The sequence below is a fragment of the Limulus polyphemus genome, unplaced genomic scaffold (assembly GCF_000517525.1).
Source record: "Limulus polyphemus unplaced genomic scaffold, Limulus_polyphemus-2.1.2 Scaffold0, whole genome shotgun sequence".
NCBI lineage: Eukaryota > Metazoa > Arthropoda > Merostomata > Xiphosura > Limulidae > Limulus > Limulus polyphemus.
Window position 1 is genome coordinate 4,514,889 of NW_013665610.1, and position 14,194 is coordinate 4,529,082.

Genomic DNA, 14,194 nt, shown 5'->3' on the forward strand with positions numbered 1-14,194 from the left:
AAAACTACAAATAGAAAAATAATAGTGTGTGTGTGTGTGTGTGTGTGTGTGTGTAAGAGGGGCATAAAACAACTAGATCATTTTAAGTTATGCACATAGTCATATCCACCCATCCCACACATACACACAAAAGATGCTGTTTATCAACAGGAACAACAGATGTTTTATAAGCATTCTAAAATCTTAAATGTTGAATAACTTTACACTGTAAGGTACTACATGTAGATTTTATGAACAAAAAAAAAGATCAATACAATCCTAAATCTTTATACTAAAGTATTTTGTAATTAAGAGGTCATACATGAATATCTTATCAAACACCCATTCACAAAAAATTACTGTTCTAACAACATTTATTCTTGAAAGACTTATGTTTTATTCATAACCTTATCCAGCTAAATCATTGTATTTGATTACCTACTTATCACAGTTAAATATTATTCATTAAAAGCATTACCTCCTTCCTCTGGTAATTTGTTTTATTTCACACACTTATATTTTTATTAGATGGATTACAAATATACATTTTCTAACAGGAAGTTTGCCCATTTTCATTCTTACACTTTTGGTAAGATTGAAATCTCACCGAGATATATATTATCAAGTATATTACCTGGTTCTTATCAGGTGGATAGATAATGAAGTGTCTCAGAGTGAAACCAAAGTCAGTATCGTCTCTGTGGAGCACTAATCTCCGAGGCCCTGGCCACCACGGTTTCACCTCAGTCAAAGCATCTTGTTGCCCAGAACCCAGAGCCTAGAAACATGTGGGAAAAAAGGACATAAAATTTGTTAAAATATCCATCATATTATCTTCATGGTCATTTACTTGCAAAAAGTCATCATTGTAAATCTAAAGCTATAAATAACATTTCCCAAAACAAAATTTCCAAACTGATTGCTTCAACTTTCTAAAAGAAGAAAACAACAAAGACTGACTGAGCAGTCACTGCCCAAAAATATCCATTTGTAAGTGCACTTTAATTAAACTTGTAAGAATTAGATTGTGTGTGTGTGTGTGTCTATATATATATATTTAACATAACTCATAGAGTTTTCAAAACGAAATTTGCAAAATAGTTTTAAATAAGCAAACTATGATTCTTAATAATCATTAAAATACAGGGTTTTTATATTTAATGCTGTAACATAAAAAAAATTGTCTGTATTTAAATACCGACAAGCCTCCTCTCACCTCCTCCAAGACACTGAGTAGATTTCATCATATTTCCTATAACTTTCTTCTTCCATAAGAATGCTTTCTTGTTTCAACCATGTATCTTACATACATACACACATACATTCATATAGATATATATAAACACTTCAGAAACAATTATTTTTTTTTTTTACTTGAGACATTTCTTTCCAAACAAAAAGAAAAAAGAAACATTATGGGTAACATTTCAGTGTTGGAAAACAATGAAATGCAGTATTTATTCAGAACAAAGAGAGATTTACTATAAATGAAATCTTGTGAACGAGCTGGCATAATGTTCAACTGCAGGAAATATTTGTTCCACATATTTTGCCTAGCTTTTTTTTTTTAAAGCATTACTTTAAACTTATCTCCAACACCTTGTGTTCACCAAAAAGCTTGACACCCTGCCAAGCATTTTAAGCATCTCATTAATGGTACAAAAGGCACATATGCATGCACCCAAACAAGCATGTGGGCTTCATGCCTAATAGCATGGGACAAACTTCTTGTACCTGTACCTATTTATTTTCTCAGAATATTTCTATAATTTCTTCTTTTAAAAACATGTTGTCTCAAATACAAAAACAAGTAGCAATATGTATGAAACACCCTTTATTTCTCTCAAAAATTTTATTTTGCTATCTCATGTTGAATGAAAAGATGTTTTTTTTTGTACATACATTTGGAACACAAATTTTAAAAAAAACACCAAATACTATAGTAGATTTTAAAGCAAGAGGACACATTTTACATATCTATATATCAGACAGACAAAATTAGTAGCAACACATAAAACATGGAGAAAGTGTTAAATTCTGGCTTTTTAGTAAAGTCATGTAAAGTTCTACCAGAACTTTATACAGTCAGCAATTCAATCTACCTACCCTAATGCAAGTCATAAATATACTATAAAGTAATAAGCCAAACTTTAATGAAATTCAAGATTACAAGAAAATAGAATATAACTTAAGATATATAAAATGGGAAACAGTATACAAAATATGTATTTATTAAACACTACACAAAAAATAAAACTTTGTTTAGAAATAAAATCACTGTTTTAGTTTTTATATTCCTGATAAGTGACAGCTTTGGATTGGATAAACTCTTATTACAGCTTAGATTACTGGCAACAGTTTGAGATCATGATCACATCAAGGGTAAATTATTATACAGGGTTTATGTATAACTTCTCTTCAGTAAAAAATATACCATATTTTGTAGAGCCATTTAACTGACAAAGCATCTCCAGTTTCCTAGATTCAATTGTGACAAGTTCTGTAGATAAAATCATATTTTTTTCATTATTTGTAGTGAATTACTTATATAAAAGGTTATTACAAAAAATATTATAGCTTTGTACCTTTCTTTGTATAAGTTCCTAAAACTATTCTGCAACCTTTTTTGTTATTTCTTGGCATATATTTAAGATATTCCTCAGTTAAAACATTCTAGACTAGTACACCTCATTTGAAAACCAGCAACATTTTTTTTTTTATATTATGGAAAAAAACGTAAAATACCTAAACAACATTTCACAAGTAAACAGTTTTAGGTACCTCCTCACTTACACGGTTCAAAAAACTATGTAGGTTTTAAATGAGAAGCAATTTCATGAATAAAGAGACAGATATATATATATATATATATTTCAGCAATGAAACCCTAAGCCAAGGATTCAATTCTAGAAATTTCATAAACACTCAGCATGTACAGTTATTTGCTAAATTTGAGCATCTCCTGCTACAGACAAAAATTTTGAAAATTAACTTTAACAAACACATAACATACAGCAACCAGAAACTAGCATGTTAAGGACATTCAGATACAAACATTCTATTGTGTGAAAAAAAAATCCAAGTTTGACATTTCAGGCCTAAATTTATTCCATGAAAAAGTAAGAGAAATATTTTCCAACATTAATATTGTTTTACATTATGCTCGTAAACAATCAAAAATAAAATCAGAGCTGTTAGTATTACTAGTTTCTCATAATCTAACACATGCTCAGATACCTTTCAAATTAACATTCAAATCTTTTATCAAACAAATACCACATTAAAGTTTCATTTTACTTTCTGACCACTAGCAATGAGAAGAATTTCACATGTAGTTCTGAATGGAAGTGACTGTAATATGTCAAACTATCTCACACATGCAGTGACAGACTTCCTTGCAACTTAATACAAATGCAGGCCTGTTAAACAACATAGAAACAAGCTTTAAAAAATGCAGTGATGTTTGGTCAAGGTTAGGCTCTTCAAGTCTATGGAGAGAGAGAGAAGAAAAAAAAAGAAAAACTATTCAATACTTTTCACTAAATTCTTCACACGAATGAAACCACAGTAGTATAATATTAATGTGCATTACCCAACTGTGTGTTATAGTTTAAAGAACAAGACAGTATGTACTAAGAAGCATCATCACAGCAGTAATGTAGACAAGTAAAAATGAAAAACTGCATGTTAAAAAGAAATTTATTAAAGAAATACAGTGACATAGAATACAGATACATAATGTATACACTGACAAAAAGGCAAGGAGACAAAGAAAGGTACTAAAATCATTGATTCAGAATCAAAAGCTTGTAAGACATAGCTTCCTTAGTTAAGTGTATTTCCAAACAATTTTACATGTATTGTAAATACAGTGTAAAATTTCTAAATCAGTAAGGAAAAATTCTCTTAAAAACTGTGTTAAATGAAATAGCACACTGTAGTAAAATATTTACACTGCATACTTCTTTGTCTGTACATTACAGATTTTAAACTAAAGCTTCTTTTTTGTCTGAAATAAGTCTTTAACTATGAATTTTTGTCTTTTTTTTTATTAACAGAGCTCATCAGCTAACATTCTTTAGCAGTCAACCGTAAAAAAAAAAGTGCTTACAGTAAGTAAGATTGTGATTACAGGATAACAGTAGTCTACACAATCACCTTAAGTGTAATGACTGATTAGCTACTAATCTTTTTTATTAATTACTAATTACTAGCCAATTTTAGTCCAAAGTTCTGGTTACTAATCTACTGCTTTCTTCATGGAAGTCCTGAAAAACTATTTCTGTGATCAGTCTTCTTGAGAGAGGCTAATGTGCTATCCTCTCATTACTTGATTGAAACCCTAGATAGGTAAAAATCACACCAGCTTCTCTAACAAGAAGACCAAGGTTCAAATCCCAACCACCACAGAAATAGTACTTTTCAGAACTTCTTTCAACTATAACAATGATAACAAAATAATTAAAATCATTACATACTGTAATTTTATGTACTATCAAGCACATGGTCACATAGTCAATTTGTTCAATTGGTATGATAGCTTATGCATTATATCAGTACTGCTAATGGTAAAATACAAGCATTATGCAAGGTCAATTTCAATATTACTTGTCCAGACTCAACACTCATAAGCTAAAATACTAATATTACTGATCTGGAAGCAAACTATTTCATAAGTTGTCACAAACTTATATGATACCAATTCAACTAAATAACTGTGATGACTTATCTTTCACTCATTTACTCTATGCATCTTTTAGATATTGTAGTTATGCCAAGTATCTTAAAAATTCATCAAATAACTGCATTAACATGGAGTTGATCCCAACAAAGAGTTTGTTTCAATGCAAAGCTACACAATAGGCTATCTTCACTCTATTCACCACAGGAAATCAAACCTTGGATTTTAGCATTGCGATTCTGTAAACTTGCTGCTGACCCACTGAGAGATCCCAACAAAAAAGACACTTAAGCCAGAGTTTCTATCACTACAATACATTTGATACACATTAAATAAATGTTTCACAGATATTATATAACATTAATTCTGAGATTCATAAAACAAATTTGAATCCATAAAACAATAATCAAAATAGTAATATTGATTAGAGTGCAGTATCAAGCTTTATGGGTTTGTATTTATAACAAACAATTGAAAATAAGCTTTGATATGAAAAGCTATTCAAAATGTGCCTGATATTTGTTTCTATGTTTTTCATCATTACCAAAATACAAAACTATAATGTGTGCACGATAACGAGTAACACTGTGGTGAAAAATAACAGGTAAACAAGAAACATTTTTACAGTGCAAATAACTTGAATTATCAATATCACAGATATGAATGTAGAATAGCTTGCCTTATGATTATTTTACAGTAACATAAGAAGTTTATGATTCCAACTTTGAAGTGTCAGGCCAAATTTTTAACTAATGTGAGCAAGCTTCCCAAATTAGAAGCTGAGTATTCCCTATAAACTTATGTGTCTCCTGTCAGTAAACTGATGTCCCTTTCCTTCCTCACATAGGTACTTAGTGTACAATTTAGAAAAAAAACATTCTGAAAGCATGAGCTCTTCTACTGGCAGCATGCCAGAATAATAAACCAAACAATCTTTAAGATAGCAAAAAAAAAAGTAGAGAGAGATAGAGAGAAAACCTAATAAAAACACCAGACTCAGTCCAAAAATATAGTAACTTTAATTTTTAATACCACTTATGTATAATTTTAAACTCATCCAATTTTTTACAGAAATTAAATTTAAACATAAAAAATGTTGAGAGTAATGTAAAAAAGTGTGCAAAACACACATGATAAAACATTTATTAATGTTAGATAAATAACTCCCTTACACCATAATTCCTTTTATATGGGAAGCATTAATTTTTCAAAATAATTATTTATAATAATTAACTCTTGTAATACAATTTATGCAACAAAAGGAGGTTGGAACTATTATAAACACTTATTAACAAAATTATGTAGAAAAGACACAGTGTGTTATTTTTTCACCTGGAATTGGCCACAGAACATAATAGCATATATATGCATCATATAATCCTCAAGCCTTGTGGTTAGCATGACAGACTTCTCTAACAGTACTTGCCAAGAAAAACATTTTTCCACACCTCAAAAAACCATTTTGAGAAAGATAAACACAAGGAATGGGGATAGAATTACATGAGAAACATTTTCACCTGACTGAAGTCACATATGTATCAATTATCAAAACTGAGTGATTATATAAAGATAAATGTGACAAGTTAAAGAGAATAAAAAGGAGATCTAAAAATAACAGATTTATTAATAAGAACCTTTTAAGAGATAGCTCTTCACAGAGCTCTGAAATGGGATATGTGTATATGTGTGTGTGTGTGTGTGCGCATGCACGCATGTTTCTGTACATCTAATGAATTCTATTATTAATCATATTCTTAAAGATAATTTTATGATTCTATAAGTATATTTCTTGATGTTAAGAGAACACTTAACTAATAATTTTGGATTGTTACAACTGGTCTAAATATATCAAACATTATAAAATATGCTGATTTACCAAGTCTACAAAAATGTTTTAAACAGCAAACTCAGCTGCTTTAGATTTAATACTAAATAAATGTAGAATGAATAAATAAAACTAATGAAAGTCAAAACAAATTACTAGTAAATATATGATAGGATGTTTATAAAATATGATGTATACACACTTCTGTACATATAAAGATGCATATCAAAATTAATTTATCACTTTCTCTAAACCATTCAACAAATTAATGATTTTCTTACATTACAAATAACTATGCAACTAAATAAGAAAACTAATAAATTCTTAATGATCTTTTTCCAAATAATATTGAAAAAAGTTACAAGATATTCTTAAGTTATAGAATGTTTAACAGCCTTTAAACAAAGTTTTTACATTAGATTACTCAATCTTATAAAAATTGGCAAAACTTTTTTCTCAAAAGTACTGTTTTTTTTGTTGTTTTTCAAGATTTCACCATTAATCATTCAGTTTGGTATTCTTGTAGTTCTGTCATTCAGTTCAGCATAATAGACCTCACATAAGTTGCAAGATTGCTGACAGTCTACACTAGACTGTACGTCATTCAGACGCATGTGAGCTTGGAACAGAGACAGATTAGCCTTTGAATACTGCTCATTATGTGTTCCCCTACAGTCTGACAGTAACTTATCACTTTTTCATTTGATATTGGAGAATGAAACAGAAAAGAGTCCAGCAAATATAGATCAGCAGGAGTTAAATCTCTGAGAAGTGCTAATTATTAAAAAGGCTACTTACACAATGTCACCAACACAGCTACTGTAGCCAGCAAGCACTCACTCCAGAATAGGAACAGTACAGGGTCCCTCAGTGAAACTGTGTCCTACACTATATTTAGGTCAGCTATTTACATCCTTTCCTCTGACACATAACTCAACCCTTCTTAGAGTAGGATTAACTTTCAGATTTCTTGTTTTGGTCCAAAACTTCAACTTAAGTAAAATGATAAACTCCTATGGCATTTTCTCACGCAATTTGGAAATTCTTGCTCTTTTTATAAAAACTTTAAATTGTGAGTTATCCATTTTATTAAAGTTTTTGCTTGAAATCCAACATTATTTTCTCCTATGTTTTCAAATCATTTATCTAGATGGTACAATATTTTTTTTGGCATAAAGTACTTAACAGTTTTAAACATTCTTCTCTTATTACACTAATGAGTATTTAAAAAAAAAGCATGACAAATTCAACTTCCAATTTTTAACATATAATTTGATTTTTTTAATCATGAAACTTTAAATATATATATATATATAATGTTCCTTTAGATATAATAACCAATTAAGATTTTTTTAATTTATCTTTTTCCCTTGCAGCAAGACATTTCACTCAAACAATTTCTCTTCCCATTTTAAAAAATGTTTTATATATTTAACATTTATACATGTTTTCGATGCTCTTATAAAGTTGCATAAGGGCTATCTGCTGTCCTCAGTTTTGAAATGAATGCCTAGAAAGAAGGCAGTTAATAGCACACACCATCAAATCTTGAGCTAAACTAATTGAACAGTGGGATTTGACCTTCACTCTCATAATCCAAAGTGTAGAGCACAATTTTTTTTCCCCCAGCAAAACAGGATGCAAATCATGAATTAAAAGATTCTTTATGATTAAAAGAAAATGGAAGCAAAATATTGATTTGCCTAAACATACATATTATTAGGACGTAACATTGTAATTAACCCCATGCACATTTTATTTGAATAATTTATTAAGCTACAGCTGAATAATTCAATTACAGTAAGTGACTGAAACATTTCCATGAACACAAGTGTTCAAATTCTATTTATAGTAATATTATATATTACTTTTATTTTAAGTTGTCAAGTATAATTTGAAGTTGACTATGAAGGAACAAGAACAGAAGCCTCCTTACTACAGGTAGGTAGAAGTGGGATAAAACAGACTTGCCTTAAAATATTTACACCAAAATGCCTTCATTGAAATACTTGTGTTACAAATTGTGCAGAATATTCCTCATAACTCAGATAAACAGTTGTTTAAAATTGATATATTTTGTAATAGTTAAAGGCCCAAAGCCTATGTAAAAATATAATTGAATATTTGTAATTAAGATATTTAGATATAAAATCATATGTTAACTTGTGTTTGTCTCAAATGGTTTGCAGCATGAGAATGTCTCATCATTTTATGACAACTATTAGCATTCATGTACATCCGTTCTGTGATGTTTTCCATGGAAATTCTAATTACTTTGACTATTTCCACAGCACATTGCATTTTGTATTTAAATAATGTTTGAGAAGTCAATATGTTACTCAACTGTACTTCCAATCAACATCTTAGAGAAGTAGTTTGTCCCATTTATTTTATCTTTTTATGAAGACTCAAACTGAATGGATGCATACAAATAACTTAATAAAAACATGCCAAGATTCATGTGCCTATAGCATTGAGCCTGATTTTATTAAATCAAGGTGCATTTTTATCAAGAACTTTTGAACAGTTATCCCAACATTATAGAACAAAAATAGTAAATAATAAGAGACAATGATTTGTATTTCATGCATTTAATATTAATTCACATGTTAAAACAAAACTTGTGTAATTCCAATTTTATTGTCATTACCAAAGGAACAAATTTATCTGTGACAAGCAAAAGCACCCATCCCTAGTAATGGGAAAATTTTAAGTTAATCTGCAAAAGTTCCTGTCTCCAGTGACAGGAAAGGTTTAAATTAATCTATCAATTTAGATTATTTCATGGACTTTGAAAATGTTAACTTTGTTACTCTCTTGGTTTCACTCAGAGCCAAAGCTATGAGATACTTATACCGCCCACAGCAAAAAGTAATTGTTGAGAATTTCAGTTATGCTAAAAGCCGCTCAACAATAACATACAGTAAATCTACATTTTTATTCTTTAATTTATGTCACGTTTTGAAAAGCAAATGATAATGTGATTAATTACTAACACTTTAGTAAATAATATTCAGCTTGCAAAATAAAATTTGTCATTAACATTTTTCATGCCTGTTCTACTATAATTTCAAACAGGAAACAGACAAATGCTCAGACAGACACCATGGTTTGCGATATATATAACATCTAAATGAATTAATGGGAAGGAAATGACAACTATTACAGAACAGATAATTTCGAATTTATTACAAGATTATTCTCTTAGCTGCGTTTGTACAAATTAGATATTTCAATGCCTAAACTGTCTCTCACTTTTTCACAATATAGAAGTTAAATTAGAAACAGGCAAAAATCAAGCACACTAAATTTGTAAAATCTCATTCTTTCATTTGTATCTTTTCCTCATATAACACTGCAACTGAACAAGTAGAATGCACAGCTACAGAACAGTCAATGGGCCACTGGTTTGGAATACAAAAATACTCAGCATCAGAAACAACCAAAGAATAGAGATAAAACTAACTACAAACTGAGAAGTTACAAGTAAAGAACTGGCAAACTAGAGACAATTTTGAGTCAAAAGTTCCTGCAAACTGAGATACAAGTGTCTCATATGTGTTGGGGAAAGATATGTCTATGCTACAATGCAGCCCTAAAAGCTCTCAACAAATTTAGATAACTTATCTTTATAATCAACCAGTCCTATTAATTTGCAAAACAGGAAGTCCAAGACTTCCAGGATATCACATTGTGCTGTGCACTAAATGTCATTTTAACTGTGCAACTTTGCCACATTACACGTTCTAAGCCAGATCAACTGGACTATACATCTATTTACCATTTGTTTCTACTATATAAAGCAAAGTGAATGCCTGTGAAAATAAAAATACACACAGTCATATAACTATCATTTCATATCTGTTCCTTATATGTTTCCACATTTCTCAATCAATCTGCACCATACAAGATGACATGACCATGAGGAAGGACATTTGTTTGTTTTTCCGGGGGTGTCTGAAAACAGCATGTCTTTCTTTTCAGTATTGGTACCTTTATGTATTTTTATTGCACTTTTAATGTTTATTATGTTTAGAAAAAAATAGAAACACAATTTCCTATCCTTTGTTACAAATAAGTTTTCATTTCACCCATCCAACAGACGGGTACTCCAGCTAGTTATCTAAGTATGTGTGTGTAATTTGCTTGGGACACATCTAAGAAGAGTTAAGAACAGATAAGTGTATTTTGAATACTTCAAGGAGTTACAACAATAGTCGAACAAATGTGATGTCTCATTAGGCCTATGGTAGAAATTGACTATTGAAGGTCACAATTTATTCTTGTGATCATTACAAGTCATACTACAAGGATTCAAAAGTCAATTTAAGTTTTTAAGCCCATATTAAAATTATATTTAAAAAACACTGAAACAAATTTCAGGGTTACAGAAATAACTTAGAGTCAGACAGAAACCACATAAATAATTTTAGTATTTAGGCCTGTGGGTGTATAGGATCAAAGCACTAATGCCCCAAGTTCTTCCACACATTCAATTTTTGGGATCCAACTGAAACTTATGAGCACATAAAATGCCAGGGCATCCACTAACAAAAACATTGATTAGTAAAATTGCTCCACTTTTTTGATATACATTTAGCCCTATGTTTTCCAAGGAGGTGAAATGTGTATGTCACTACCTTTTACAGAGTTACATTCAAAAATTTCATTAAAAAACATTATTTTAAATGTATATCAAAAAGCTTGACATCAAAACGTAATTTATAATTAAAATTGTTTATAATATCTTCTAAGTTTTAATTTTTTAATTATAAAACAAAATATTTAATTTCTTAACATTCACTTTATGTATAACATGATGCTCATTCACTCTACACTACCCGACATTTTCTTTCTATCCTTATATTACCTTTTTAGTTTGCCATCAATCACACACTTATACTACAGATATTGCTAAGCTATACAAACAAGAAAGCCAAACCTACATGCCATGCCACTCCTATCTCATCCTGTCTTTCAAAAAAATGTCAGTAACTGTTATTGACATTTATTATTGAATTATTTTTAACCAATAGAAATAGAAGGTTCTGATTTACAAGATTCCTCACTTAGTTTATTCATGTGCTTAGTTTGGAAATATTCAGCCTCAGTTTCATTATTTTCCTTTGTGGTGTTTGGCTAGACTAGCTAATGGAATTTTTTCAACCTATTTATAGCTTAGTTAGAAAGCTAGTTGAGTTATAATAGGTTTAAGACATTCTACTTTTTTGTCTGTGATAATATTCTATGTTCTAACATTGTGTACTTGAATTAAAAACTAGTATTTTTAACTAACAATGCTATTAAAAGAAAGGGAACCTTCAGTGCTTTGCCACCTGATAGCAGAAGTTCAGACACGAGTAATAAATTTCTTATTTTTTTATATATACTTTTTCTTTAATGTTATAAAGATAACATTAACATAAACTTTGGGAAACTTATTAGATAATAAGACTTAAATGAAAAAAAAAAATCTCATGATAACACAAGCACATCCCAAGGCATGACTGTAAGTTGACTGTGGCATGCTTGTAATTTGATCACTTGTTTAAATAAAACAGCCTAGCTGTAATAAATGGCTAGTGGTATAGTGCTCTAATTGCAGCTGTTTAATAATAAAACTAATTGAACCCAGACTTGAAAATTTCATTAGCCTTGGCTGTAAGAATAAATAGTGTGTAATTGTCTGTTACAACATGAAGTGATTCTACAAAGAAAGAAACGGGTAACTTAAATTTATTTCACACTTTTCAATTTCTCACTATAGCTTAGTGTTAGGGTAGAGAATACAAGAGATAAAGTCTAAAGTTTTACCAAAAATAAACTTACGGTAATCATTTCGAAAGTTATGCAAATTAAATATGAAACTGTAAGATAAAAATATGTATTTTTATGCTTAATAGGAAAATCACCTTGCACTCAAGACTAGTCAGATTGACTGAATAAATTCACAGACAAATCCTTAGTAAAAATTTATTTTTTGTGTATAACTTGTAGCGTTTACTAAAAGCCTACCAAATTTCATTAAGATATGCTTAGTAAATTTATAATTATATTAAACCTTAATTCTTCAATAAGGGCATCAGTACAATAGACCAACTCCATGCCAAAGGGTTTAAGCACTGAATTTATTGTTAGTCTGTAACTTTATCAAACATGGTTACTCACTCCTTTATATATCTTCATTTTGTTTGTTTTTACGTTTAGATTTTCTAACAAAGTATACATGCATTTGTCAGTAGGCAAATATATGAAAAACACAGGAGATGAATTGGATATCTGGTACCTACGTTATTCTGACATATGCATTTGTGTTTTAATGCTTTTCACTTACAAGATAAGCTTTACAGTTCTATTATGTACAGTAATAGTGACTCCTTTCTTTAAATAAATTCTCAATATTCACTTCTAGGTGTAACATGATGCTTATTCACTCTGAACTGACAACCTAAAATTTTCTTTCTATTCTTATATTATCTTTTTAATTTGTCACCAATCACATGCTTATACTACAGATATTTGTAAGCCATAATGTAAATTTATAGCCCCTAAGCTTCTTACTTTACTGAGGTATAAACAAGACAGTCAAACCCACATGCCACACCACTCCCATCTCATCCTGTCTTTCAAAAAATGTCAATAATTTTCACCAACAGCAGCAGATAAATGAAAGAAACAAGCTTGAACAAAAAACTCAAAATGAGAATATATATGAAACCATCAATCATTTGACTAGTCTGCTAATACACAATTTTCAACTTAAGACTCAGTGATAGAGATCAAAACTGTATGCAAAATCTACAAGTCAATGCTTACCAAAGTCTTAAGCATAAGATAATTTAATTAAATTTCTATAAATATAACAATATCAGTGTTTGTGTCACACAAGAAAATTCCCTTATTTCAACAACATGACTTTCCTCAATATTAAAACCAATTTTTTAATTTTTAGCCACTTGCCAATAATGTTTAAATGTTTTGAATAAAAGTATCGTAATCCTCAGAATTAGCTTATGCCTGGAATTTAGCAACATCTGCAAATGTAAAAAAACAACTGCCAAAGTAGTTATCCAAACTTGTTGAACACTTTGAGGTTCTTAGCAAGGTTTTTTCTCCACAGTAGATTCCCAACAGAATCTTTTAAAAATTGACATAAAAAAAAACATAAAAATTGTTTGTCATTTTGCACTACTATTTTTCCAGTCTTATTTAACTTTAGCAATAGCTTTTTGGAATTGCTTCTTTTGTTTTGTTAAATCTCAGTATCCTTCATTTTAAGTGCATATTTTTGTAGTCCCCAATATAATTTTAACCATGTCATTTTTCTTATTCAATATTAACACAATTCCCAATCCATTCATTTCTTTGAATGAAATATTTCGAAGTGAATTCAATCCCTTTTAGTTAGTTTGAGTTAACCAGAAATAATTCTCCAAACTTAATAGTTTTCTCATTCATATAAGCCAATTTTTTTTTCTCATCATAGCTGCAATAGCTAAAAAATAGTTTTTCTTAGATTTGGGAGAAAGATGTATTTAACTTCACAATGGGTCTTATTTTAACATAAAAAAAAAGTAATGTTATGATCACAGGTTCTCAATTTCACTACTACAGTATTTCTAACCACATCTATATCACATCACAAAAAAAGTTTAATCCTTTCACTACAATGAACATGCTTATGTCCTCCTCTAGAATACTGTGATAGG

The 14,194-nt window shown here is 29.7% G+C and overlaps 1 protein-coding gene across 1 annotated transcript in view; it reads right to left on the bottom strand.

Annotated features, from left to right (window-relative positions):
- LOC106458879 overlaps positions 1-1,362 on the bottom strand; it is a 67,960-nt gene extending 66,598 nt beyond the window's left edge. The window contains exons 1-2 of the mRNA XM_013918475.2: positions 1,354-1,362; positions 614-757 (exon numbers count right to left, since the gene is read on the bottom strand). Of these exons, the coding sequence (XP_013773929.2) occupies positions 614-757; positions 1,354-1,362 (153 nt within the window). The remainder of the gene's footprint in view (positions 1-613; positions 758-1,353) is intronic.
- Positions 1,363-14,194: the final 12,832 nt, after the last annotated feature.